Source organism: Nomascus leucogenys, chromosome 16, assembly GCF_006542625.1.
Source record: "Nomascus leucogenys isolate Asia chromosome 16, Asia_NLE_v1, whole genome shotgun sequence".
NCBI lineage: Eukaryota > Metazoa > Chordata > Mammalia > Primates > Hylobatidae > Nomascus > Nomascus leucogenys.
Window position 1 is genome coordinate 25,788,919 of NC_044396.1, and position 25,052 is coordinate 25,813,970.

Here is a 25,052-nt window from a genome sequence, read left to right on the forward strand (position 1 = left end):
ATAGGAGACACCCAGTGGGAGGTAATTGAATCATAGGGGAAGGTCTTGAGCCACTGGCTGGAGGCCACTCCCACTCTGTGGAGTGTACAATTATTTCAGTCTCCGCTTTCCTTGCTTCATTCTTTCCTTGCTTTCTTTGTGCGTTTTGTCCAATTCTTTGTTAAAAATACCAAGAACCTGGACGACTTGTAGTCAAGACCCTCCATGGGTAACACTGGGACTATACCAAAGCCTTAGAAATCGTGGAATGATTTTTCAACCACATTATCTGATTCTAATGATGAACAGACCTGTAGACCTGTCTGAATCTTGGAATTTGCCTATCAAAAAGCTCGGCTTTCCCTACTTCACAGGTCTTCAGAAGCGCATGTCTAACAAGGCTAATATTCCATCATCGGAATCAAATTGCTTACCGGATAGTAAAAAGACACTACAGAATTTCAGGGGTTCTCTGCCAATGAGGACTTCTGAATTATGTAGAATGGATCAGCTACTAAGCAGTGTTCTATCTTCCTACTCTTCGAATCGATTGTCATCCCTTAAAGCGCTGCTAATTCTAGAAAACAATCTATAACCTGTTAGAATCAGCGCAAGCTGGTGATGACTACAAGTCCCATGATGCAAAGTATGAGCGCGGACCAATGTTGGTCGTAGTGCCTTCTGGGAATTGTAGTCTTCTAATCTCCTGTTTGGCAAACTAGGTATTGTAGCCTCCATTTCTCAGAAGTTCAGTTGGAAAACTAAAGATAGTGCAGAGAATGTCGATTTTCTGCCACAAGACTACGTTTATCTTCGATACCTGAGCGCCCAGCCGATCTACTCCAGTCGCTCCTCCGGTGGGCGAGCGCCCTTGGCGTGACATCACTTCCGGCAGAGATGTCCCAGGTTTGGCCCCTCCTTCCACACGGCAGGGATCTTGGGCCCGGCAGCCGGGCGGAGACTGGCTGAGGCGTGGAGCAGCTGCTTTTGGGGCGGGGGTGTCACGTGAGGCTTCTCGCTGCTGAGGGAGGAGGCGAAAAGCTGCGGTTAAGGAGAGTCCGGTTTAACCGTCACCGGGAAGCGCGCTCGTTCGGGATCGCGGAGTGGGCTGAGGTAAAGACTGGGTCGTTACCTCAGGACAGGCGGTCGCTGTCCCGGGTTCTCGTACGGGTGACACCTGCAACCTTGATGTCTGGCGGGCGGCGAGGGGTTCCGCGGGAGAGTGGAGAGGCGCCGCAGGAAGCCCAGCCACCTTCAGGCCACCGCCGACCCCACCGTGCATCTGGGAGGCGCTGGGCGCGCACCGGGCAGCGGAGGCGGGAGAGTCTGGGAGCCCAGGGAGCTGCGGGTCTCGCCGCCTGCAGTGCGGAAGACCCGTGACCGGCGCAGACCCCGGCCTTACCTTCCGAGGGTCGAACTGTGCCTGGTATTTGCCTCTCCTCCCGCCCACGGCGTTGCTCAGAGTCGGGCCACCTCACCTGAGGTTTTCCAGAGTGAGACTGAACTGAGCGTCCTGGGAGCAACTCCGCACCAGGGTAGAGGCGAAGACGCTTCTAATGAGCACAGCAGGGTTTTTTTGTTTGCTTGTTTTGTTTTTTTAACGCTTGGGTAGCGCTCACATCTTCGGACGTCAGTGGTTGTATTGATATGTATTGGTGTGCGACCTCCCCCCAGCCAGGCAGCCTCAGGTAGTAGAGTGGCAAAGGCCAGGTAGATCCCTCGGACCTTGAGAAGGTTGAGATTTCAGACTTACTTGTTTTGGGGGAGGCTGTCAGGCGGAACCGAGGAGCGGTGAATCAGCAGCTAAAGTTTCATGAATCTTTGATAATGAGGAAAGGTTGCCGAGAGCCACTTGAGTTGAAAATCGTTTTTTTTTGTTTTGTTTTTTTTTTTTTTTTTTGAGACGGAGTTTCGCACTTGTAGCCCCGGCTGGAGTGCAATGGCACGATCTCGGCTCACTGCAACCTCCGCCTCCCGGGTTCAAGCGATTCTCCTGCCTCAGCCTCCCGAGTAGCTGGGAATCAGGCTTGCGCCACCATGCCCGGCTAATTTTTGTATTTTTAGTAGAGACAGAGTTTCACCATGTTGGCCAGGCTAGCCTCGAACTCCTGACCTCAGGCGATCCACCTGCCTCGGCCTCCCAAAGTGCTGGGATTACAGGCGTGAGCCACCGCGCCCCGCTCAGAGTTAAAAATCTTATTTCAGCATCTTTCCAAGTCCAGGTGACTCATTTCTTACCTTTCCCACCAGTAGAGTTTAGTATGAAAAGTTGGGCAGTTATTGTTGTGTGTAGTCTTGTCATTTTGTTGGTCTGTAGTTATTACAGTTTCTTATGAGTTTATTATTTAACAACGTAATAGTAAACCATTTCTTCTTTGTGTTATGATACTATTCTGACACAAGATATACTAGTCCTTTTGATAACAGATTCTTGAATGTAAGTTATAAGGATTTAAATACCCTCAGTTTATCGTAGAGCAGAATTAGTGATGACCTGTAAGCTGTGAAGAACGGTTACACTTTTCACTATTTAATTTTGTTGCATGTAAGTTTAATGTTCACTGGGTTTTATCTGAGTAACTTGACCAAGTGTGTATTTTTAATCCTGGGTTCTATAGAATTATATTATGTAGCATCAAAGCATCTGGTTCATTGTTACTACTCTGTGTAAATCTTTATAGTTTCACTAATTAAATTGCAAGGTAATGTGAATAGATTTCCTCCCTTTCTGATTAAATCCAGAGGTAATGTAAATAGTTTTCTTCCTTTTCTTTTTTCTGTCGTACTGAATGTAGTACTGTCAAGACGATAAGCGTGGAATAAAGCTTCAGAAGGTCTTTACCAATCTTTCTCCTACCAACTTTTACATAGATGAAATCAGGTTAAAATGAACATAACAGAAATACTTCACAAGGGAATAAAGTAGGGGGAAAAGGGATAACATGTAACATGGTGTCAAGGAAAAAGAGTGTGAAGTAGTTTTGCTCTCTCTACCTTGCAAATAGGAGTCCTTAAAGACAACTGGGATTAAAAGAAGGGGTTTGAGGTATGTTTTCATTCCAAATAAAATAATAGTGTCATAAAATTGAAAAGAATATTTTTCTTTTGAATCCTGCTGCACATTAAAGACTAACCTTTTAATATGTCCTTTTCATTTTTAGATAGTGAATTCTTAAGAAGAAAATAATGGATTGCATATTAGTTGTTCTCTAAGTAGACTCAACAGTGTGCAAGCTTGTTGCAAAAGCCAAAAGAAGATGGCAACTCCTTATGTCCCAGTTCCTATGCCTATAGGAAACTCTGCTTCCAGTTTTACAACCAACAGAAATCAAAGAAGTTCTTCTTTTGGCAGTGTCTCAACAAGCTCAAACTCTTCTAAGGGCCAGTTAGAAGACTCAAATATGGGTAATTTTAAACAGACAAGTGTTCCTGATCAAATGGATAATACTTCATCTGTCTGTAGCAGTCCCCTCATTAGGACTAAATTTACAGGTGCAGCTTCTTCCATTGAGTATTCTACTAGACCAAGAGAAACTGAAGAACAAAATCCGGAAACAGTGAATTGGGAAGATAGACCATCTACACCTACTATACTGGGTTATGAAGTGATGGAAGAAAGAGCTAAATTTACTGTAAGTATTGACTTCTGCTGTATACCAGTACAAAGTGAAAGATTAGCTAATCTGTTTGTTTAAACCAGTGTTAAATTAATGTAAACTCGTACTTATAATTTCTTGAATATGAAATTCTAATGGTTTTTACACCACTGAATTCTATCGTGTTGTAGTAAACTTTTGCTTTACCTTAATAAATTTTCACAAACCAGACACACCTATGTAACTATTAATAGCACATAAATCAAGGAAAAGAACGTTACTAGAATCTTAAATGCTCTGGGTTCTCTGCCAGTGAGGACCCATTCACCCAATACTTTTGTATAGCCTAGATTAATTTTGCCTATTTTTGTACTTTATCTAAATGGAATTATAAACTCTTTTTGCATCTGGTCTCTTTTCTTTAGCCTTGCCAAATTACATGCCCAGCTTTAAAAGATATTGATGAACGGTGTTTCAGAATGGTTGTACTGATTTATACTCCTAAAAGCAGCATATAAGAGTTGCAGTTGATCCATAGCTTCCTAACATGATATTTTAACATTTTTATCATTTCAGCTGTTCTCATGGGTACAGAGTAATATCACATTGGTTGTGGTTTTAATTTGAATTTTCTTAATGACTAATTAAATTGAATTTTTAAAAAATTTTTTGGCTGTTTGGATATTCTCTTGTGAAATATCTGTGCGTGATTTTTGTTCATATTTCTTTTGAGAAGTCTCCCTTTTGATTTGTAGTTTTCTGTGCATTTTGGATATATTTTTTTTTTCAGATACGTGTATTATGACTATCCTCTCACTCTGGTTTGCCTTTTCAATTCCTTAATAATACATTTGATAAACAAAAGTTCTTAATTTTAATTTGGTTTGATTTATTACTTTTTTTAATGGCTAGCACTTTTTGAAATCTTTGCCTACTCCATGGTTACAAAGATACTGTCCTGTGTTTTCTTCTAAAATCTTTATTGTTGGGCCTTTCACATTTAGATTCGTAAACCACTGGAATTGATTTTTGTCCATGGTGTGAGGTGAGGGTCAAATCTTTTTTTTTTTTTTTTTTTCCAGATGGGACCAATTAATCGGGCTTTTATTTAAAAGACCACTCTCTCTCCTCTTCATTTTCAGTGTTGTCTGTGTCATAAATCATGTGACCATAAATGCATGGGTCTGCTTCTGTGTTCTATTTTTCCATCCTTTACTAATTTCACACTGTCTTAATTAGTAAAGTCTTATAATAGGTCTTGATATCTAGCAGTGTAGGTACTTTAGCTTTTTTCTTCAAGATGGCCTTGGCTATTCTTCGCCCTTTGCATTGAGATTTTGTTAGATCTATAGATTAATCTGGGGAGAACTGACATCTTTACTGAGTCTTCAAATCTATGAACCTAATCCATTGACTTAAGTCATTTTTTTCTAGTAATGTTTTGTTGTTTTTAGTGCAGGGTTCTTACGTCTTTCGGTTAGATTTATTTCAGGATATGGATGTTGTTTGATGTTCTTGTGAGAGACATCTATTTTTATTTTCTATTTACTGCTATTTTATATATTTTGTCATTTTATGTTTATATATCCAGCAACCTTGCTCAACTCACTTATTAACTCAAAAGGTTTACTTTTTTGGTAAGACTTTGTTCTTTTAGTAAAGTTTAATGTTTACTTCAATGTTTCATGCTGTAAATTTATGACAGGATGGGAGGACCTCCAAGGAAAAATCATTGAGATAATTTATGAAGAGGCAGTCTTTAAAATTATCATAAGACTGTGATATAGGAAATCTTCAGGGAACTCTGTCTCTCTTTTTTTAGAAAATTTTTAGAAAATATAAACTGTTGGCCAATTTCCTGAATTAAGAAATAGGCATTTATTGAGTTGATACTATGGTCTGAATGTGCATTCCCTCAAAATTCATATGTTGAAACCTACCTTCAAGGTGATAGTATTAAGAGATGGAGCTTTTGGAAGCCAGTAGGTCATGGGAGCAGAGCCCCCATAAATAGGATTAGGACCCTTAAAAAGAGGCCCCAGAGAGCTTTTCTGTCCTTTACACACCTGAGGACATAGCTATAAGGCACCATCTATAAACCAGAAAGCAGGCCCTCTCCAGATACCAAATATGTTACTGTCTTGATCTTGGACTTCTCAGACTTTAGAACTTTGAGAAATAAATTTCTGTCGTTTACAAGCTACCAAATTTATGGCATTTTGTTATAACAGACCTAACAGACTAAGGCAGATGATATGTGTGAAGATGCAAGTATTTGGCCAAATACAAGGTGGTGTTATATAAAGCATTTCAAGAGACTGGAGAGGAGGAAGTAAATTACAGATATGAAGTTAGTCATATTCATTTATTTATTAACTCAACATTTTTTTAATTACCTGTTATGCCTCAGGCACTGTTCTGGGTAATAGTGGTACAGCAATTTGAATGAAAGCGTGATAAGTAAGTAAATAATAAGACGCCTGATATGTCACATGGTGATAAGCACTATAGAGAGAAATAAAACAGAGAAGGAAGACAGGGAGTTTCCCCAAATCTGGGGTTGGGATTTAAATAGCACTGTCAGTCATGGCCTCACAAAAAAAATGTTAGTACTAACAGGGAATGAGCCATGAGAATGTGTTTTCAACACAGATGGGACAACTACAAAGATCCTTGTGGCTGACAGCAGAGTAAGCTGTGGGAGGTGCAGGGAATGAGAAGACAGGCAGGGAAGTGTGGCACACAGATCACATAGGGAAGGAGGCACTGTAAAGACTTTGGATTTTACTCTGCATGAGATGGGAATCTTTTAAAAGGTTTTTAAAAGAAGAGTCACGTGATCTGACAATGTTTTAAAAAGTTCATTCTGGCTACTGAATTGAGACTGGTTTGGTTGAGATGGGGGACAGTCAAAGCAGAAAGTAGTTAGTAGGTTCTTTTAGTAATCTGAGGGAAACATGATGGTAGTGTGGACTGGGGTGGTGGAGGAGGTCCTGAGAAGTGATCAGATTCTGGATCTATTTTAAAAGTAGAACCGGCAATATTTCCTAATGATTTGGAAGTGGAGTGTGGGAGAAAGAGAAGTCAAAAGTTACTTCAAAAGTTTTGGCCTAAACAATGGGAAGAATATGGCTGCCATTTAATTAAATGACAGGTTTTGAGGGAAGATCAAGATTTGTTTTTAGACATGCTAGATTTGATATGTCTGTTCAACATTGAAATGGAGATGTTACATGTGTTAATGTGTACACATGTATATGTAATGTGTGTGTGTATACATATAAGCTGAGTTTAAGGGAGAGGTATAAGCTGGAGATACAAACTTGAGAATCTTAGGTTTGTAAAATAATTTTTTCTAGATATATTCTTTTGAATTGATCTCATAACTGAAAAAAGTATTAGGACTCACTGTTGATCTGATATATAAAGTGTCTAGTCTTTAAAAAGAATGTTTAAAGACAGAAATTGACTAGGATGGGTAGTGAATAGGATTGGGAAGGAAGCATGCCATGTACCTCTTTGATTGGTAATGTTTCGTTTCTTGCTCACTGATATGATTTGGCTGTGTCCCCACCTAAATCTCATCTTTAATTCCCATGTGTTGTGGGAGGGACCTGGTGGGAGGTAATTAGGAAGTATAGCTAACTTGCTTTTGATTTTACAAGCTGATAGGCAAAAGGGACCTGCCTTGTCTCAGATGAGGAGCAAGGGGCAATCATTGGGGCAGGTCTTTCCCATACTGTTCTCGTGATAGTGAATAAGTCTCACAAGATCTGATGGTTTTAAAAGCGGGAGTCTCCCTGCACAAGCTGTCTTCTCTTGTCTGCCAGCATGTGAGACTTGCCTTTCACCTTCCATCATGATTATGAGGCCTCCCAGCCATGTGGAACTGTAAGTCAATAAACCTCTTTCTACAGTCCAGGCTGAGGTAGTCTCAGTTGGAGATGAGGAACTTGTTGGGAAATGGAGCAAAGGTAACTCTTGTTGTTTAGCAAAGAGATTGGTGGCATTTTGCCCCTGCCCTAGAGATTTCTGGAACTTTGAACTTGAGAGGGATGATTTAGGGTATCTGGGGGAAGAAATTTCTAAACAGCAAAGCATTCAAGAGGTGACTTGGGTGCTACTAAAGGCATTCAGTTTTATAAGGGAAGCACAGCATAAAAGTTTGGAAAATTTGCAGCCTGACAGTGCAATAGAAAGTAAAATCCCATTTTCTGAGGAGAAATTCAAGCTGGCTGTAGAAATTTGCATAAGTAATAAGGAACCCAATGTTAATCCCCAAGACAATGGGGAAAATGTCTCCAGGGCATATGAGGGTCTTCATGGCAGCCCCTCCCATCACAAGCCCAAAGGCCTAGGAGGAAAAAGTGGTTTTGTGGACTGGGCCCAGGGTCCCTGTGCTGTGTGCAGCCTAGAGGCTTGGTGCCCTGCGTCCCAGCCGCTCCAGCCATGGTTGACAGGGGCCAACATAGAGCTCGGGCCGTGGCTTCAGAGGGTGTAATCCCCAAGCCTTGGCAGCTGCCACATAGTGTTGAGCCTGCGAGTGCACAGAAGTCAAGAATTGAGGTTTGGGAACCTCTGCCTAGATTTCAGATGATGTATGGAAATGCCTGGATGCCCAGGCAGAAGTTTGCTGTAGGGGCAGGGCCCTCATGGAAAACTGCTGCTAGGGCTGTGTGGAAGGGAAATGTGGGGTCAGAGCCCCATACAGAGTCCCTGCTGGGGCACTGTCTAGTGGAGCTGTGAGAAGAGGGCCATCATCCTCCAGGTCCTAGAAAGGTAGATCCACCAACAGCTTGCACCATGCACCTGGAAAAGCCACGGATCATAAAAGTAGCCAGGAAGGAGGAGGGCTATATCCTGCAAAGCCCCAGGGGCGGAGCTGCCCAAGGCCATGGGAGCCCACCTCTTGCATGAGCATGACCCAGACATGAACGGGACATGGAGTCAAAGGAGAATATTTTGGAGCTTTAAGATCTGACTGCCCTGCTGGATTTCAGACTTACATTGAGCCTGTAGCCCCTTTGTTTTAGCCAATTTCTCCCATTTGGGATGCCTTGTATTTACCCAATGCCTGTACCCCCATTGTATCTAGTAAGTAACTAGCTTGCTTTTGATTTTATAGGCTCATAGGCAGAAGGGACTTCTTGTCTTGTATGAGACTTTGGACTGTGGACTTTTGAGTTAATGCTGAAATGAGTTAAGACTTTGGGGGACTGTCTGGAAGGCATTATTAGCTTTGAAATGTGAGGACATGAGATTTGGGAGGGGCCAGGGGTGGAATGATATGGTTTGAATGTGTCCCCACCCAAATCTCATCTTGAATTCCCACATGTTGTGGGAGGGACCCAGTGGGAGGTAATTGAACAGTTGGGGCAGGTCTTTCCCATGCTGTTCTTGTGATAGTGGGTAAGTCTCATGATATCTGATGGTTTTAAAAATGAGGATCTCCTTGCACAAGCTCTCTTCTTTTGTTTGCTGCCATGTGAGATGTGCCTTCACTTTCCACCATGATTGTAAGGCCTCCCCAGCCACATGGAACTGTAAGTCCAGTAAACCTCTTTCTTTTGTAAATTGCCCAGTCTCAGGTATGTCTTTATTAGCAGCATGAAATGGACTAATACACTCATAGTACTAGTTACATAGATGTGTTCATTTTGTGAAATTTGTCAAGTTGTATGCTTATGAATTGCACACTTTTTTGTATATATTTTATAATTCAAAAACAACTACAGTAAAATAAAAACAGTACAAGGAAATACATATGAAGCTTCAAGTAAAGAGTAGAAACAACAACAGTTATTGGAATATAGAGAAGGGAATGATCAGTACTGTTCATAAAGTTTTCATTGAAAGCACTACTTAAACAAGTAGAAAGAGCACTTTCTAGAAGAGATAGAACACAAAAGTCATACTTTATCTTGCCTAGAGAAACAGGGGTATTCAGTGGCCACAGTGGAGAGTAGCTTATTTAGTAGGGGGGGTTCATTTTCTAAGACAAGAAAATAAAGTCAGTATGTATCATTTGTAGATAAACCTAATTGTTATATGAAGTGCACTTTTATCCTGTATCAGTCATTCATACTCAAAAGTTTTAAAGTCGACTTCTCTCTTCTTTTAATGAATGACTCCTAAAAAGAATTTCTTTGGTATTCCCATTGCAACTTTTTTAGATCAGGACCTTCTGCTGACTTTAAAGAGTATCCAAGTAACCTTGTTTTCCACCCTTATATGTTACAAAGATAAATTGCTTATTTTTTTTTTAACTTCAAAGCTAAAGGATTTATCCTTAACTCCTCCTTATTCTCTCCCTTAAAAGCTGAAAGAGAAGTTTGTATGGGAGAAAAATCAAAGGGTAAGGATAATCTATAGTCCCTAACTAATGAATGGTCTTTAGGGCAGCACTGTCCAATAGAAGTATAATGTGAGCCATAATTGTGAATCACATCTGTAATTTTAAATTTCTTAGGAGCTACATTAAAAAAAAAACAAAAGAAATAGGTGAAATTATTTTATTAATATATCTTATTCAACCTAATATGTCCAAAATATTATCATTTTAACATGTAGTTATTATTAGACCATTTTAATAAAAGCTGTTTACATCTTTTTTCACATTAAATCTTTGAAATTCAGTGTATATGTTGCACACTCAGCACATCTCAATTTTGACTAGTCACACATTGAGTGCTCAATTGCCATGTGTGACCAAAAGTACAGTTCTAGAGCTGCAGTGAAAATTATTGCACAGCAAATGTCCAGAAAAGAAGTTACTTTTTTAAAGAGAGTTTCTTATTCAGCAAATATTTATTGAGTATCTCATATATGCCTATATCTAGCTTAGTGCAAAATACCGTATTAAAACTAGTAGATGTTTCTCTGAGATCCTGTCATAAATAACACTTTCTCTTAATACATTCTAAAATCATACTTGTAAAAAATAGAATCCACTTTTTCCTTAGGTGCTTTTAAAAATACATTGACTTCAACCAAGTTTTTCTATTCAGTAGCCTACATAATTGTACATAATTACAAAAATGTAAATTTTATTCAGTTGGGGTTTTTTGGTATTTCAAGCTTATATTTTGCCCTTTTTTACAATAATTTCAACTTTCATTTTAGATTCAAAGGATACATGTGCAGGTTTGTTACATAGGTATATTGCGGGATACTAATGAACCCATCACCCAAGTAGTGAGCATAGTATCCAACAGTTTTTCAACTCCTTCCCCCCTTCATCCTTCTCCACTAAGAGTCCCCAGTGTCTATTGTTGCTATCTTTATGTCCATGAGTTCCCAATGTTTACCTCCCACTTATAAGTGAGAACATTAGGTATTTGGTTTTCTGTTCCTGCATTAATTCACTTAGGATAATGGCCTGTACCTCTGTACATGTTGCTGCAAAGGACATGATTTCATTCTTTTTATGGCTACATAGTATTCCATGGTATATCTGTACCACATTTTCCTTATCAAATCTATCCTTGATGGACAGCTAGGATGATTCCATGTCTTTGCCGTTGTGAGTAGTTCCTGCAGTGAACATGTAAGTGCATGTGTCTTTTTGGTAGAACAATTTATTTTCTTTTGGATATATACCCAGGAATGGGATTGCTGTGTCAAATGGGAGTTCTGTTTTAAGTTCTTTGAGAAATCTCCAAACTGCTTTCCACAGTGGCTGAATTAAGTTACAATTCCACCAGCAATGTATAAGTGTTCTCTTTTCTCCATAACATCACCAGCATCTGTCATGATAATGACTGATAGCCATTCTGACTTCTGTGAGATGGTATCTCATTGTGGTTTTGATTTACATTTTTCTGATGAGTAGTGTTGTTGAGCATTTTTTTTATGTTTCTTAGCTGCTTGTATGTCTTCTTTTAAGAAGTGTTTGTTCATGTCTTTTGCCTACTTTTAATGGGGTTATTTGTTGAATTGTTTAAGTTCCTTTTTTTTTTTTTTTTTTTTTTTTTGACGGAGTCTCACTCTGTCACTCACTGGAGTGCAGTGGCGTGATCTTGGCTCACTGCAGCCTCTGCCTCCCAGGTTCAAGCAATTCTCCCATCTCAGCCTCCTGAGTAGCTGGGATTACAGGCACCCACCACCACATCTGGCTAATTTTTGTATTTTTAGTAGAGGCGGGGTTTCACCATACCATGTTGACCAGGTTGGTCTCAAACCCCTGACCTCAAGTGATCCGCCCACCTCAGCCTCCCAACTGAGATACAGGCGTGAGCCACTGCACCCAGCCTTGAATGTTTACATTCTTTTTGGATTCTGGATATCAGACCTTTGCCAGACGCATAGTTTACAAATATTTTCTCCCATTCTGTAGATTGTCTCTTTACTCCATTGATAGTTTCTTTTGCTGTGCAGAAACTTTATTTTAATTAGGTCTCACATCAAGTTTTGTTTTTGTTGCAATTGCTTTTGGGAACTTAGTCATAAATTCTTTCCCAAGGTCGATGTCCAGAATGGTGTTTCTTAGGTTTTCTTCTGGGATTCTTATAGTTTTGGCCTTACCTTTAAATCTTTAATCCATCTTGAGTTAATTTTTGTATATAGTGAAAGATAGAGCTCCAGTTTCATTTTTCTGCATATAGCTAGCCAGTTATCCAAGCCCTGCTTATTGAACAGGGGATCCTTTCCCTATTGCTTATTTTTGTCAACTTTGTCAGAGATCAGATGGCTGTAGGTGTGCGGTTTTGTTTCTGGGTTCTCTATTCTCTTCCATTGGTTTATATGTCTGTGTATGTACCAGTACCATACTGTTGGTTATTGTAGCCTTATAATATAATTTGAAGTCAGGTAGTGTGATGCCTCTGGCTTTGTTCTTTTCACTTAGGATTGCTTTGGCTATTTCGGCTCTTTTTTGGTGCCATGTGGATTTTAGAGTAGTTTTTTTCTAATTCTGTGGAGAATGATGTTGGTAGTTTGATAGGAATACCATTGAATCTGTAGACTGCTTTGGGCAGTGTGGCCATTTTAACGATACTGATTCTTCCAATCCATGAGCATGGAATGTTCTTCTGTTTCTTTGTGTTATCTGTGATTTTTTTTTTTTTTTAACCGCCTAGACAGAGTCTCGCTCTGTCGTCGCCCAGGCTGGAGTGCAGTGGTGCAATGTCAGCTCACTGCAAGCTCCGCCTCCCGGGTTCATGCCATTCTCCTGCCTCAGCCTCCCAAGTAGCTGGGACTACAGGCGCCCACCAGCACGCCTGGCTAATTTTTTTTGTATTTTAGTAGAGACGGGGTTTCACTGTGTTAGCCAGGGTGGTCTTGATCTCCTGACCCCATGATCCGCCCACCTCGGCCTCCCAAAATGCTGGGATTACAGGTGTGAGCCACCACACCTGGCCCTGTGATTTCTTTCAGCAATGTTTTGTAGTTCTCCCTGTAGAGATCTTTCCTCTCCATGATTAGATGTATTCCTAGGTGGGTTTTTTTGTGTGTGTGACTACTGTAAATGGGATTGCATTCTTGATTTGGCTCTCAGCTTGAATGTTATTGGTGTATGGAAATACTATTCATTTTTAAACATTGATTTTATATCCTGAAATTTTACTGAAGTCCTTTATCAGTTCCAGGAGCCCTTTGGCAGAGTCTTTAGGATTTTCTAGGCATAGAATCACATAGTTTGACTTCTTCATTTCCTATTTGGATGCCTTTTTTTAATATCTTGCCTGATTGCTCTGGCTAGGACTTCCATATTTTATTCTTGACAATAAAAACATTGAACTTATTTGAAAACTTTGCTTGATAGTTATTAAGTTTAAAATTGTGTAGAACAAAAGTGGCTATTTTTCATAGCTTCCTCAAGTATAATTTTTTAATCAATTTTAGAATATATTGACATAAATCATGTTTTGGAAGCTGATGAGTTTATTGTTAGTGTGCACAGAAAAAGCGTTTTGTCTCAAATCTGTTATATTTCCTAAGCAAAAAATCTGGCTTTTGGTGCCTGCATTGATTATTTGTACTTTTGATAATTTAAATGATTTTTGATATTTTTTACATAATAATTGTTATAGTCTGGGTTATCAAGTAAAATTTTTAAAAATATTTGGCTTGAATTTTTAAATATCTTTACTTTTATATTTTTCTCTCTGTCTCTTTTTCTTCCTGTGCATAGGTGTATAAAATACTAGTAAAGAAAACCCCAGAAGAAAGCTGGGTAGTTTTCAGAAGATACACTGACTTCTCTAGGCTTAATGACAAAGTAAGTACTATAATAAATCCAAACTAACATTTCAGTTTTGAATTCTTTTCTATTTCCTATACTTCTGTTATATTTTTTCTTCTTTGTTAATTGAGTCAAATCCATTCTAGTTCATAAGAAAATTAAATTTTTTAATAAAAAATTTTAAAAATAAAAAGTTTTGTAAAAAAATTTAAAAATAAAAAGTTTTATAAAAAATTTTAAAAATAAAAATTTTTATAAAAAATTTTAAAAATAAAAATTTTTATAAAAAATTTTAAAAATAAAAATTTTTATAAAAAATTTTAAAAATAAAAATTTTTATAAAAAATTTTAAAAATAAAAATTTTTATAAAAAATTTTTAGCATAAAAATATGAAACTTTAAAATTGCCAACAGAAATATAAATAATTATCTTGTGAGTTTGAAAAAGATGTGTAAGATGTTTTGAATTATTATAAAATTATATATGTCTATAAGATAATGAACAAAAACATATTTAACATATTATATTAGTTTCCTATTACTGCATAATAAATTACCACAAACTTTGTTGCTTAAAATAACACCTGTTTATTATTTAGTGGTTTGGGTAGGTTCAGCTGGGTTCCTTGCTTAGCATCAAGCAAGGTCAAAATCAAGCTGTTAGCTGGGCTGGGCACTTATCTGGAGGTTCTGGGGGAGAATTACCTTCCAAGCTTATTCAGGTTGTTGGCAGAATTTAGTTTCTTGAAGTTGTAGGGCCAAATTTTCTGTTTCCTGGCTGATTGTCAGCCAGAAATCATTCATATTTCATAGAGACTGCTCTTCAGTCCTTGTACGTAGCCCCTCCATCTTCAAAGCCAGCAACAGTGAGCCAAGTTCTTTCTGTACTTTGAAGCTCTTTTTCTCCTCTGCCACCAGCTAGAGAAAACAGTCTAAAGGGATCATGTGGTAAGATAAGGCTCACCCAGATAATCTTCTTATCTTAAGGTCAATTGATAGTAACCTTAATTACAGCTGCAAAATCCCTTTTTCTATGTAACATAATAAAATCACAGAAGTAACACCAGAGGCAAAGGTAATGGACCATCTAGAATTCTGTCTACTGTGCATACAAAACAGAAGAATAATAAACCTCAGTGTATTAAGAACCCTTAAAACTAAATTAGGAAAGTGAACCCCAAAGTAAAAAATGCAACAAACAGTATGAGCAGGATAATTCACAGAAGAAACATAAATGATCAGTAAACCTGGAAAACACTTAATATCACAGATACTCCAAGAAAAGGAAATTAAGACACTCTTTTTCACCTGTCAAGCTGACATATTTAAATGATAATACCCGGTGTTGGAAGTATGAATCTTCCTAGGGGACACCCAAAAGCTTTGCATAATGTAACATAATAATCACATTTCTAGGATTTATCATATATAAGTAGTCATAAACATGGGAAATATTTAGCTTTAAGGACACTTACCACAGTGTTTTGTATATTGTTTTGTTTATCTGTGTTTTACTTTGCTTTTAGTAGTTAAAAGTTGGAAGCAACCTAAATTTCTAAAAGTGAAGAATTAAGTAAATTATTATTAGAATATAATAGCCAAAGAAGAGCTGCCTTGTCCCCAGAGCTAGAGGAAATTTAGATGGGGCAGGAGGCAGAGGGTGTGATATTTTGGAAGCCAAGAGAAAAATCATTTATCTAAAAGAAGCAAGCAGTTTATTATGCTTCTGAGAGGCCAAGTAAGATGATCTTAGAACATGCAGAAATTACTCTCCAATTTTGACAGGTGTTTAATAAGAAAGCTGTACTGGTCCTGTTCTCTCCCATTTGTGACTTTTCCTTTCCTCCTTCTTTGGACTCCTTGAAGCTTTAAAGTTAGTATATTTTTATAGTGTTTGGTGATGGGAAACCCATGTAACTTTGTAGTTATTTAGCTGCCAAATTTTTCTGCCACTGTAAAAACCTCAGTTTAAATGAAAAGGTAAAATATGGAGTGCTAAATTATTTTATCCATTTTAAGATTTGGTTAAGATGCTTTCTTGTAATATGCCAAAATAAAGTGTTATTTCTAATGTATACCTACAATTATATATGAATTTTATTTACTGTTCCTAAGCTTCATATATTATACTGATGAAATTAAAATCTATAATTCTGTACTTCTGTTAATTTTTTAAATGACCAAACAAGCAGAAAGACAAAAGCAATTCATGAAGTTACCTGATAGTTAAGTGGAATACTTAGCTTTTAATGAAATTATTACAATTTTGATCATGCAGACTAATTTCAGTTTCCTTGTAGACCTATTTAATCCTTTATGACATTATTTTTCTTTTCAGACTCCACTGTTATTTAGTGTTTACTTCCTATTATCTCTTTAGATTTCATCTTCATTGCTGAAGTATTTTCTTAGGCAAGCTGAAAGTTAGATAAATCTTTTAGAAAAAAGATGATAGGAGTTTAATTTAAATTTAGTAAATATCTCCTTGATCCTCCAAGATGGGCATTTAAAATTAATAAGTGTTTATGTTGGTGTTATAGGTACCAGAAAGAGCTCTACCCATCACTTGCTTTTACTGGCAATATTTTTAAAAAGTATGTCAAACACTAAAAGACACACAGTTTAAATTGTAGTTATTATTGATATAATTGTAAAAAAAAAAGCTTAGGATTTTTCATTTTATAAAATCAATCATGAAGTATTTATGAAATGAGTAGATAGAGTTCAGCATTGTGCTAGGAATTTGGAGTTACTCTTATGTAGAAACTATATAGATGTGATTCTAACTTTAAGGAATTTACATTTCCCAGTTATATAGTTGTGAAGTACAAATAGCTAATTGGTGATACAAAAATTATTGAACATGCTAAAATAACACTGCTTAGAAAGAGAACATGTATATAGAACATTAATATTTTCTTTTTATTTTATTTTTATTTCCTGGGTTATGGTCTGACTTCAACTTCTCTGGGAGTGGTAAGAGCCTCTGCTGAGGAAGTCAGAGGACAAAGTCATGAGCAAATTCTGGAATGCACAGGGCTTATCAGAGTTGGGGCAACCAGGCAGGGTTTTAGGGTGGACTGGAAGATGCACTGATTATAGAAATATGGCCATGAGAAGTGAGTTTTTTTTCTAAATTCTATTTAAAATTTAAGCTCAATATTTCTACTTCCAGGTTACAGCAGTAGGACAAAGCTGAACATTTCTGTGAGGTAAAATTACTGTTCTCAGTTGCTTCCAGGCAGCAGAGCATAGGGAGAGAGAGAGAGCAGGACCTTACCAACTCATTGTCAAGACATTCCAGGTTCATATAAAAAATCGGTGGCAGATGCAACCAGGCATTCAGTCCTCACACTAAAAACAAGTTCAGTGATATTCCTCTACATGTCTGTCTCTTGAGTCACGCTGCTCTCTCCTAAACTGATCTGCCCTCCATATGAGCTTCATAAGTGGCATCCTGAGATTGCCTTTCACCGTCTTTCTAGCGATTTTTTTTTCGTTTCTCTCCTTTGTTGGATCTTATTTTCTCTATCCCTTATCTTCCTCTTCTTGAATTACCCAATTGTGGGACAACTCCTTCTTTTCTGTGGACAATTTTTTAAGGGAAAAAAAAAATCTAACCATTTAAATTGTAATTGGTTTTTATAATTTAAATTATAAAGCTTAAAATTAATAAAAAGCCTATTTTCATTTCCCTCATGACTTTTGTTATTTTATTTTCTTTCCAGATACATTAAATATCAAAGCTCCAAGGCCATAAATATCTAGTTATATCTTGAAATCAAATTAAGGTTTTAGTTATCTAAGTTACTCACTAGTTTTTGCCTTATTTATTTTATCTTCACGTTTATAAAATATAGACAGAATGTTATAATTTACCATTTTTCCACTATTTTATGCAGTACATTTTTCCTTTGTAGTTGTGATATTCATTTTATATTTAAGTGTAGAAATGCAAACATATGCGGATTCATTTCAGTCATTCATTTATTGAACATATATTGTTGACTGCTTGTTATGTCGCAGGCACTATGCTAGACATTAAAGATGCAACTATGGCCAGGCGCGGTGGCTCACGCTTGTAATCCCAGCACTTTGGGAGGCCGAGGCGGGCGGATCACGAGGTCAGAAGATCGAGACCACGGTGAAACCCCATCTCTACTAAAAATACAAAAAATTAGCCGGGCGTGGTGGCGGGCGCCTGTAGTCCCAGCTACTCCGAGAGGCTGAGGCAGGAGAATGGCGTGAACCCGGGAGGCGAAGCTTGCAGTGAGCCGAGATCGCGCCACTGCACTCCAGCCTGGGCGACAGAGCGAGACTCCGTCTCAAAGAAAAAAAAAAAAAAAGATGCAACTATGACTAAGGCATGCATAATAATTGTAGTGTAGTAAAATGGTTCTCAATCTTAATTACACTTTGGATTCCCCTGGAAAGCTTTTTAAAATTACAATGCCCAGGCCTCATTTCAACTAATTAAATCCTAATCTATCAGAGATGGGAAACAATGATTAATATCTTTTAAAACTCCTTGGGTGATTCTAATGGGTAGCCAAAGTTTAGAATCACTGGTCTACTAAGACAGCCTAAATTAAATGTGCTGTTTACATTGTGAATGATGTCATTAAAGAAATAAATTCATGATTTGACAATGTGTGTCAGATTGTCTTTTCTAAAAGTGGCCACAGCGTATCTTCAGTCCCATATGCTCTTCCTGAATCTTGCCACTGCCCATCAAGAGATGAATACATTTCCCCTCCCCGTGAACCTGGATGGTCTTGCGACTACTCAACCCAATAGAGGTCAGTGGAAATAATGCTGTGTGACTTTTAAGCCTAGATTACAAGAAGTGCACAGTTTCATTCTGGCTTGCTTTCTTGGAATGCTCCCTTTTGAAACCAGCTTCCATGCTGCAAGAAAAGTCCAAGACACCTGGAGAGGCCAGTGTTAGGCTTATGGCTGACAACCTTGGCAAAGTTCTCAGCCAGCAGCCAGCATCATCCACTATAGATGTAAGTGAGTGAACTTCAGACAGTTCCAGCACCCAGCCTTCAAGTCTTTCAGCTGAGGCCTGAATTCATTGTGTAATAGAGATATATCATCCTCACTGTACCTCATATGAATTATTGACCTAAAAAATCTGCGAGCTTAATATTAATAATATTAATAATTAATAATAATAAATGGTTATCTTATATCACTGAGATTTCAGGTAATTTGTTACACAGTTGTGGTAACTTTAACAGAATGTAGAAGGGAAGACTTCACCTGGTTTACAGGGTTGGGAAAGTCTTCCCTAAGAAAGTAAAATTTAAGCCAAATGTATAAAATAGGTCATAACCAAAATATAAAAGTTAAAACTAAACTTTTAGGAAAGACACATAGAAGAAAATCTTTATAGCCTTGGAGTAAGCAAAAATTTTTTTATGATCTAAAAAAAAGCATAAACCATAAAAGAAACAATGGATGAATTAAATAACATTAAAATTTAAAAAAATCTGCTCTCTTAAGACTGTTAAATTGAAAAGTCAGGCCAAGTTGGGAGAAAATATTTGTAATGCATGTATCTAACAAAGGACTTGTATCTGAAATATATAAAGAACTCTTATAACTTAGGCAACCTAATTTTTTTAAAGGGAAGGTGCTAAAAAAATTAGTACGTAATTCACCATTAAAGATACTCAAATGCAAATAAGCAGATGAGAAGATATTCAACTTCATTTGTCAGCAAAGAAATGCAAATTACAACCAGAATGAAATGGTTCTACACCCCCACTAAAATGGTTAACATTCAAAAGATGGACAATGCCAAGTTCTGGCAAGGATGTGGAAAGACTGGAACTCTTCTGTATACACAACTGGTAGAAAACAAGAAATAAAACAAGGCATAAAAAGCTTAACTGAATTTAATTCTTTTATTTTAAACTTATGAATAATTTCATGTAGTCAACAGGATAGATTTTGTAGAATTGATAGTGCTTGAGTTAAACATTGTATTTGCTCTTTTCTTCTTTTTCAGTTAAAAGAGATGTTTCCAGGTTTTCGGCTAGCACTTCCTCCAAAACGCTGGTTTAAAGATAATTACAATGCTGACTTTTTAGAAGATAGACAATTAGGATTACAAGCGTTTCTTCAAAATTTAGTAGCTCACAAGGACATTGCTAACTGGTATGTAACAAATTGAAATAAGAGATTATAAAAGCATTCCAATAACTGGCATAAATTAAAGAATAAATCTATGATCATAGTTATTTAAGCACAAAAATACAGGGTTGGAGTATAATTACTTGTCTTCTTTAACAAAGTACTACAAGGGATTTTCTTGCTTTCTTTCAAGAAGGACTTTATTTGACATTTCATTTTTATCAAAGCTTATTTTAAATAGTCAGTAAAGTGAAAAATCCAGTGTACCATGTACTAAACCGCCCAAAGGTAAGCTTTTAGTATTTTGTATTTTAGCAATGACTTAAACAAAACCACTTACATATTAGTAAAATTTTAGTTACTATGATACTATGTAAGGGTAATATTCTTTATATTTCTCCAAAGTAGTGTAAAAATATTAAAATTGTGAAGTTGGCTTAATTTACATAGAAGGTAGAGTGAAAATACCAAACAGCATTAAAAAAGGAAAAGAACAGATCTATATGGGTTTTTTGCTTCAGAATATATTTACAAGAAAATTGCTTAGTGGTTTAATATCAGCTAGTATCTAATTTTGGAACTTATGTTATCAGATAAATTAAAACTATTTTGAAAAAAAAGTAGAAAACATTTACAATGTAGCAATAGCTTATAGATAACTTGGGCCCGTAACTGTCTTCAGCAGTTTTTGACATGAGGATGGGAAACAAATTAAGAAAACCATTCTATCTAATTTTTTCTACCTCTTTTTCTCAACCTTTACGTGTATCAAGTTTTTTCCTGCATAACACACATGCGATATATATATATATATATTTATAGATATATATACACACATATATATACAGATATATATATATACATATACATATATATATACATCTTGCTTTTCAATGTGTGCCACATAAGCCTGATGGCTTCTCAAGGTCTCTGCCCATCCTCCCTTATTTTTCTCTTAATGAAGGAACTACAAGCCAAACCCATTCTTTCTACTCCAGATTGATATATGAAATTGTCTCCTCGACATCTTCAGATATCTCAAAATTATGTCAAACCTAAAACACATTTGAAAGTTCAGTCTGCAGACTTTTTTCCTCCAATTTGCAGCAGCATCATCTACCCAGAACCTGTGAGTCATCTTTAACACATCCTTCACTACCCTTAACATTTCCCTTGCAAGTACCACTCAAGTCTGTCTAGTTTTCTCCAACCCTGCCATCACTACCCTAGTCCAAGCAAGTATCTCTCACCTTAATTACAGTAGATGCTTTCTCACTGGTCTTCCTCCTCCCCTCTTACTACTATAGCCCAGTAGAGCCACAGTGATCTTTGTGATGCAGTTTGACTTAAAGTATTCTTTCTGGTCCCTGCCTACCTGTCTTCTTTCCAACCTTGGGTTTTGTTATTCCTGTCCACCTCCCCTTCTCTGTACATTTGCCATATTGGTCGTCTTTTAATTCTCCAAAATCAGCTTGCTCCTTGTTTCTCAGAGCCTTCAAATATGATATTTCCTGAAAAGGCAGCCTTTCACACTACTACCCCACCCAACCCTGACCTCATACCTTACCCATCCTTCAGTTTTCAACACAAACTGCACTTCCTTAGGTAACTGGCCTCCTGACTGACCACTCACCACCACTACCACCACCACCAAACACTAGGTCAGTTCTCTGTCACAGAGTCTGCACCATTCCTTCTCAACTGGCTCTGATGCTTTGAGACACCATTCGTCACCCATAGGTAATGAATTAACTTATTTCCTATATTCTAAGATGATACTAGCTATGTGCCAGTCTCAATAGAATTGAGACAATAATCACTTAAATCATTATCAGTAGGGGTCAGTTCTCTCTTGGAATCCCAGCTGAGAAAGGCTAATTGGTACTTCACTTTCATAGCACTTCAGCTTATAATTATTTCTGTCAATATTTTTCTTTCTCCCACCAGATTGTAAGATGTATAACAACAAGTCATGTGGCTATTTTATTCACCATCCAATCTCTAATGTTTAGCACAGTGCTAACATAGTTGGTTCTCAATAAGTACTTCTTGAATGAATGATGGAACTATTGATATTCACTGATATACTGTGTATTAGAAAAAAAAATTGAAGCCAATGTGACAGAGTTAGCGATTATGTGGTCTAGGTGGTGAAAACATTAGTGCTCCCCACTTTATATATATATATATTTATTTATTTTACATCTCAAAAGAAAAAAGAGAAAAGATTAGTGTTAATTCAGACACACAAAGCAGGAATAAAAACCAGTAAACACCAAAATTATAGAGAAAGCCTTGGAAGAAAATATGTTTGGTAGCATACCGTAAAAGAGGACTTTTACTACCACCAAGAATTCGACATATCCTCTCCCCTTTTCTCTTATCCCTTGTTTGGTAAACCTTTATGTCTCTGTATTTAAAATATTGTGGTGAATTAAAATCAAATGTATTCTATAAATGAATTCTCTATTTTTAAAATACTAATAATAGATCTTAGTTGCTAAAGTAGAGATTACTAGGGCCATTTGAGATCCTGTCATTTCTAAAGCTGCATAGCTCAGAACAGTGGTAATGGTCTTGCTCAATTCATAAATAGGCGTTTTAGGGAAAGAAAGGTTTCTTGGCCAAATAAGTTGGGGAAAGGTTTCATTTGATATCCCTAGAGGATTAAACGTTCTAAGAAATCTTGCATGAAAGAATCTAGTATGCCTTGCATTTGTTAGCCTACCTGCCTTTGTTGTATATCATCAGGCATTTAGGGAATGCAGGAAGATAACCTCAATTCAATTAAAAGCAGGGTACTTGTGCCTTGGTACCCACTATCTTTTTTATAGGTGATGAGTAGCATTTTTTATTTCACAGTGTAAGAGACTTCTTAACATATTGCTTAAAATGTGAGTCGGGGAAGAGGAGGAAGGGTTATTCATACAGAGCAAATCTTAGCATTTGCCCTGTATTAAAGGGTATAAAAGAGGGGATATATACTCACTGGTTTTAAAATTCATTTAGAGAAATTAGGCTCCTGTTTCAACAAAATAATGACATTTGTGAATTGCTACTTGGTATGATACAGTTTATAAAAGTAACAAGAACTAAAAGAAGTGGGGAGATCAGCGCTGTTTGCAATGATCAAGCAATACTGAGAGTGGGATTTGGGGAGCCTGGAATGCTTAAGATTATGGGTAGGAAGATGGATTGAGTCAGAAACAAATAATTAGAAAGTATATAGAAAGTCTCAGGTTGCCAAATATTTATGAACGGATGGTTGATCCATTAAAAAACTAGCACAGTACTTTCCTACATTTTTTGAGATTATATCTTCTCATCCCTCACTACTGTTCCTTCTATAAAATACATACCTAATTCTAAATGTATCACAGACTAAATTATTGCACTGATTCTGCCATCAGTATTACTGTTGTACTGCACAGCCAAGATTTTAACTATCTCTGCAATCTAAATTCAAATAGTAGTTGGAGTATAAGGTAGTTCATCAGACAAAAGCTTGATTGTATCCAACAAGGTAGGAGAAGAGTGAAAGAAGATTCTCTCATTTTTTACAATTAAAAAGGAAGAGGGGGAAATCCCTCCTAAGGGAGAAAAGGAAAAAAGACAAAATCTCAGCATTTCTTTATGAAAACATAAAACTGCATGTAAAAATCACTACATAAAAACATAAATTAGTTGTATATTACCTGCTGGGATGCCTGTTAGCATTCTGGTACAGTTGGAATGGCAACATAGAAAAAGCTTAGTATCGGCCGGGCGCGGTGGCTCACGCTTGTAATCCCAGCACTTTGGGAGGCCGAGGCGGGCGGATCACGAGGTCAGGAGATCGAGACCATGGTGAAACCCTGTCTCTACTAAAAATATTAAAAAATCAGCCGGGCGTGGTGGCGGGCGCCTGTAGTCCCAGCTACTCGGAGAGGCTGAGGCAGGAGAATGGCGTGAACCTGGGAGGCGGAGCTTGCAGTGAGCCGAGATCGCGCCACTGCACTCCAGCCTGGGCGGCAGAGCGAGACTCCGCCTCAAAAAAAAAAAAAGAAAAGAAAAAAAAGAAAAAGCTTAGTATCTTCAGCTGGCCAAATAATTATTTGATATTGTTTATACATTAATATTAATTGTTTATTAATTGTTCTTTCACTTTTTGTATCCTTAGCACCTTACAACAAAGTTAATTCTCAACCTTCCTCTTGGCTAAGCACTTACCATTACACAATGGGCAGCCTTTAATGCTACATATTCTCCAACTCTTAAAGCAGAAATGGAAGAAAATACGAAGTGAATGGATGTTAAGGACTATTGATTTGAATATTTTAAAAGAATGTTGTTTTCAGATTTATTTAGAAAGTTCAAAGTAAGGATGCAGATAAAAACATTAATATTTACATAATAAACAGATTTATTAGAGATTTTATCTGTTCAATAAATATTTATTTAGAGCTTACTATTTAAAAGATGTTTTGACTATACAAAAATGAGTTAGATACTCATCCTATTAAAAACAACTGAATGGAAAGAAGACATAACCCCAGAAATCATAATGGATAGTTAGATCTCTTTTAAAGGTGGAAAAGAGAACTTTTGACTAGGAAAATTAGAAAAGGCTTCGCAGAGGGTGATAGTTGAACTGCACTTTAAAGAATTAGTGATCATTGGACCGGTAAGGAAAGATGAAGAAGGACTTTGCAAATGATAGGAAATATCATAATCAAAATGCAGAAGCAAGAAGGTACAGGTCTTGTACCAGGAACAACACGCAAGTCAGTTTATCAAGGTGAATATAGCCTTACATTGCACAGTCTTAGTTAAAATATAACTATTTGTTTTACACTGTCTTGAACTACTTTTAAATTATTATGTCATTAATCAGCACAGCAAATATTTTACCATTCTCCATTTTTAGAAGTACTTCACATATATCTTATATGCCATGTTTTTCTTTTTAATTTTTCAAAATTCAAAAGTTAAAGTTATGTATTTGTCTTCACATTATCATTTATCTGTAAGGGGTTCAGTACCAAAATTCAGTATTTTTAATTCTACATCTATTTTTTTAAAGTTCAGGATGGATCTGGATTAATAGCAGTTCATGGCTTTAAAGAAAAGAAAATAGTACCCAAACATTAATATGACAGAACAATTGAAGGAAA

At 37.0% G+C, this 25,052-nt stretch overlaps 1 protein-coding gene across 2 annotated transcripts in view; it reads left to right on the top strand.

Annotated features, from left to right (window-relative positions):
- The first annotated feature begins 902 nt into the window (after nucleotides 1-902).
- Nucleotides 903-25,052, top strand: part of SNX16 (sorting nexin 16) — a 43,522-nt gene continuing 19,372 nt past the window's right edge. Inside the window, exons 1-5 of one of the 2 annotated variants that reach the window (XM_030795299.1) lie at nucleotides 1,007-1,092; nucleotides 3,141-3,384; nucleotides 3,472-3,611; nucleotides 13,708-13,794; nucleotides 19,775-19,923. In XM_030795299.1, the coding sequence (XP_030651159.1) occupies nucleotides 3,237-3,384; nucleotides 3,472-3,611; nucleotides 13,708-13,794; nucleotides 19,775-19,923 (524 nt within the window). In that variant the 5' untranslated portion in view covers nucleotides 1,007-1,092; nucleotides 3,141-3,236. Of the gene's footprint in view, nucleotides 1,093-3,140; nucleotides 3,612-13,707; nucleotides 13,795-19,774; nucleotides 19,924-25,052 lie in introns of both variants that reach the window. The other variant, XM_003269501.4, reaches the window with a different exon arrangement.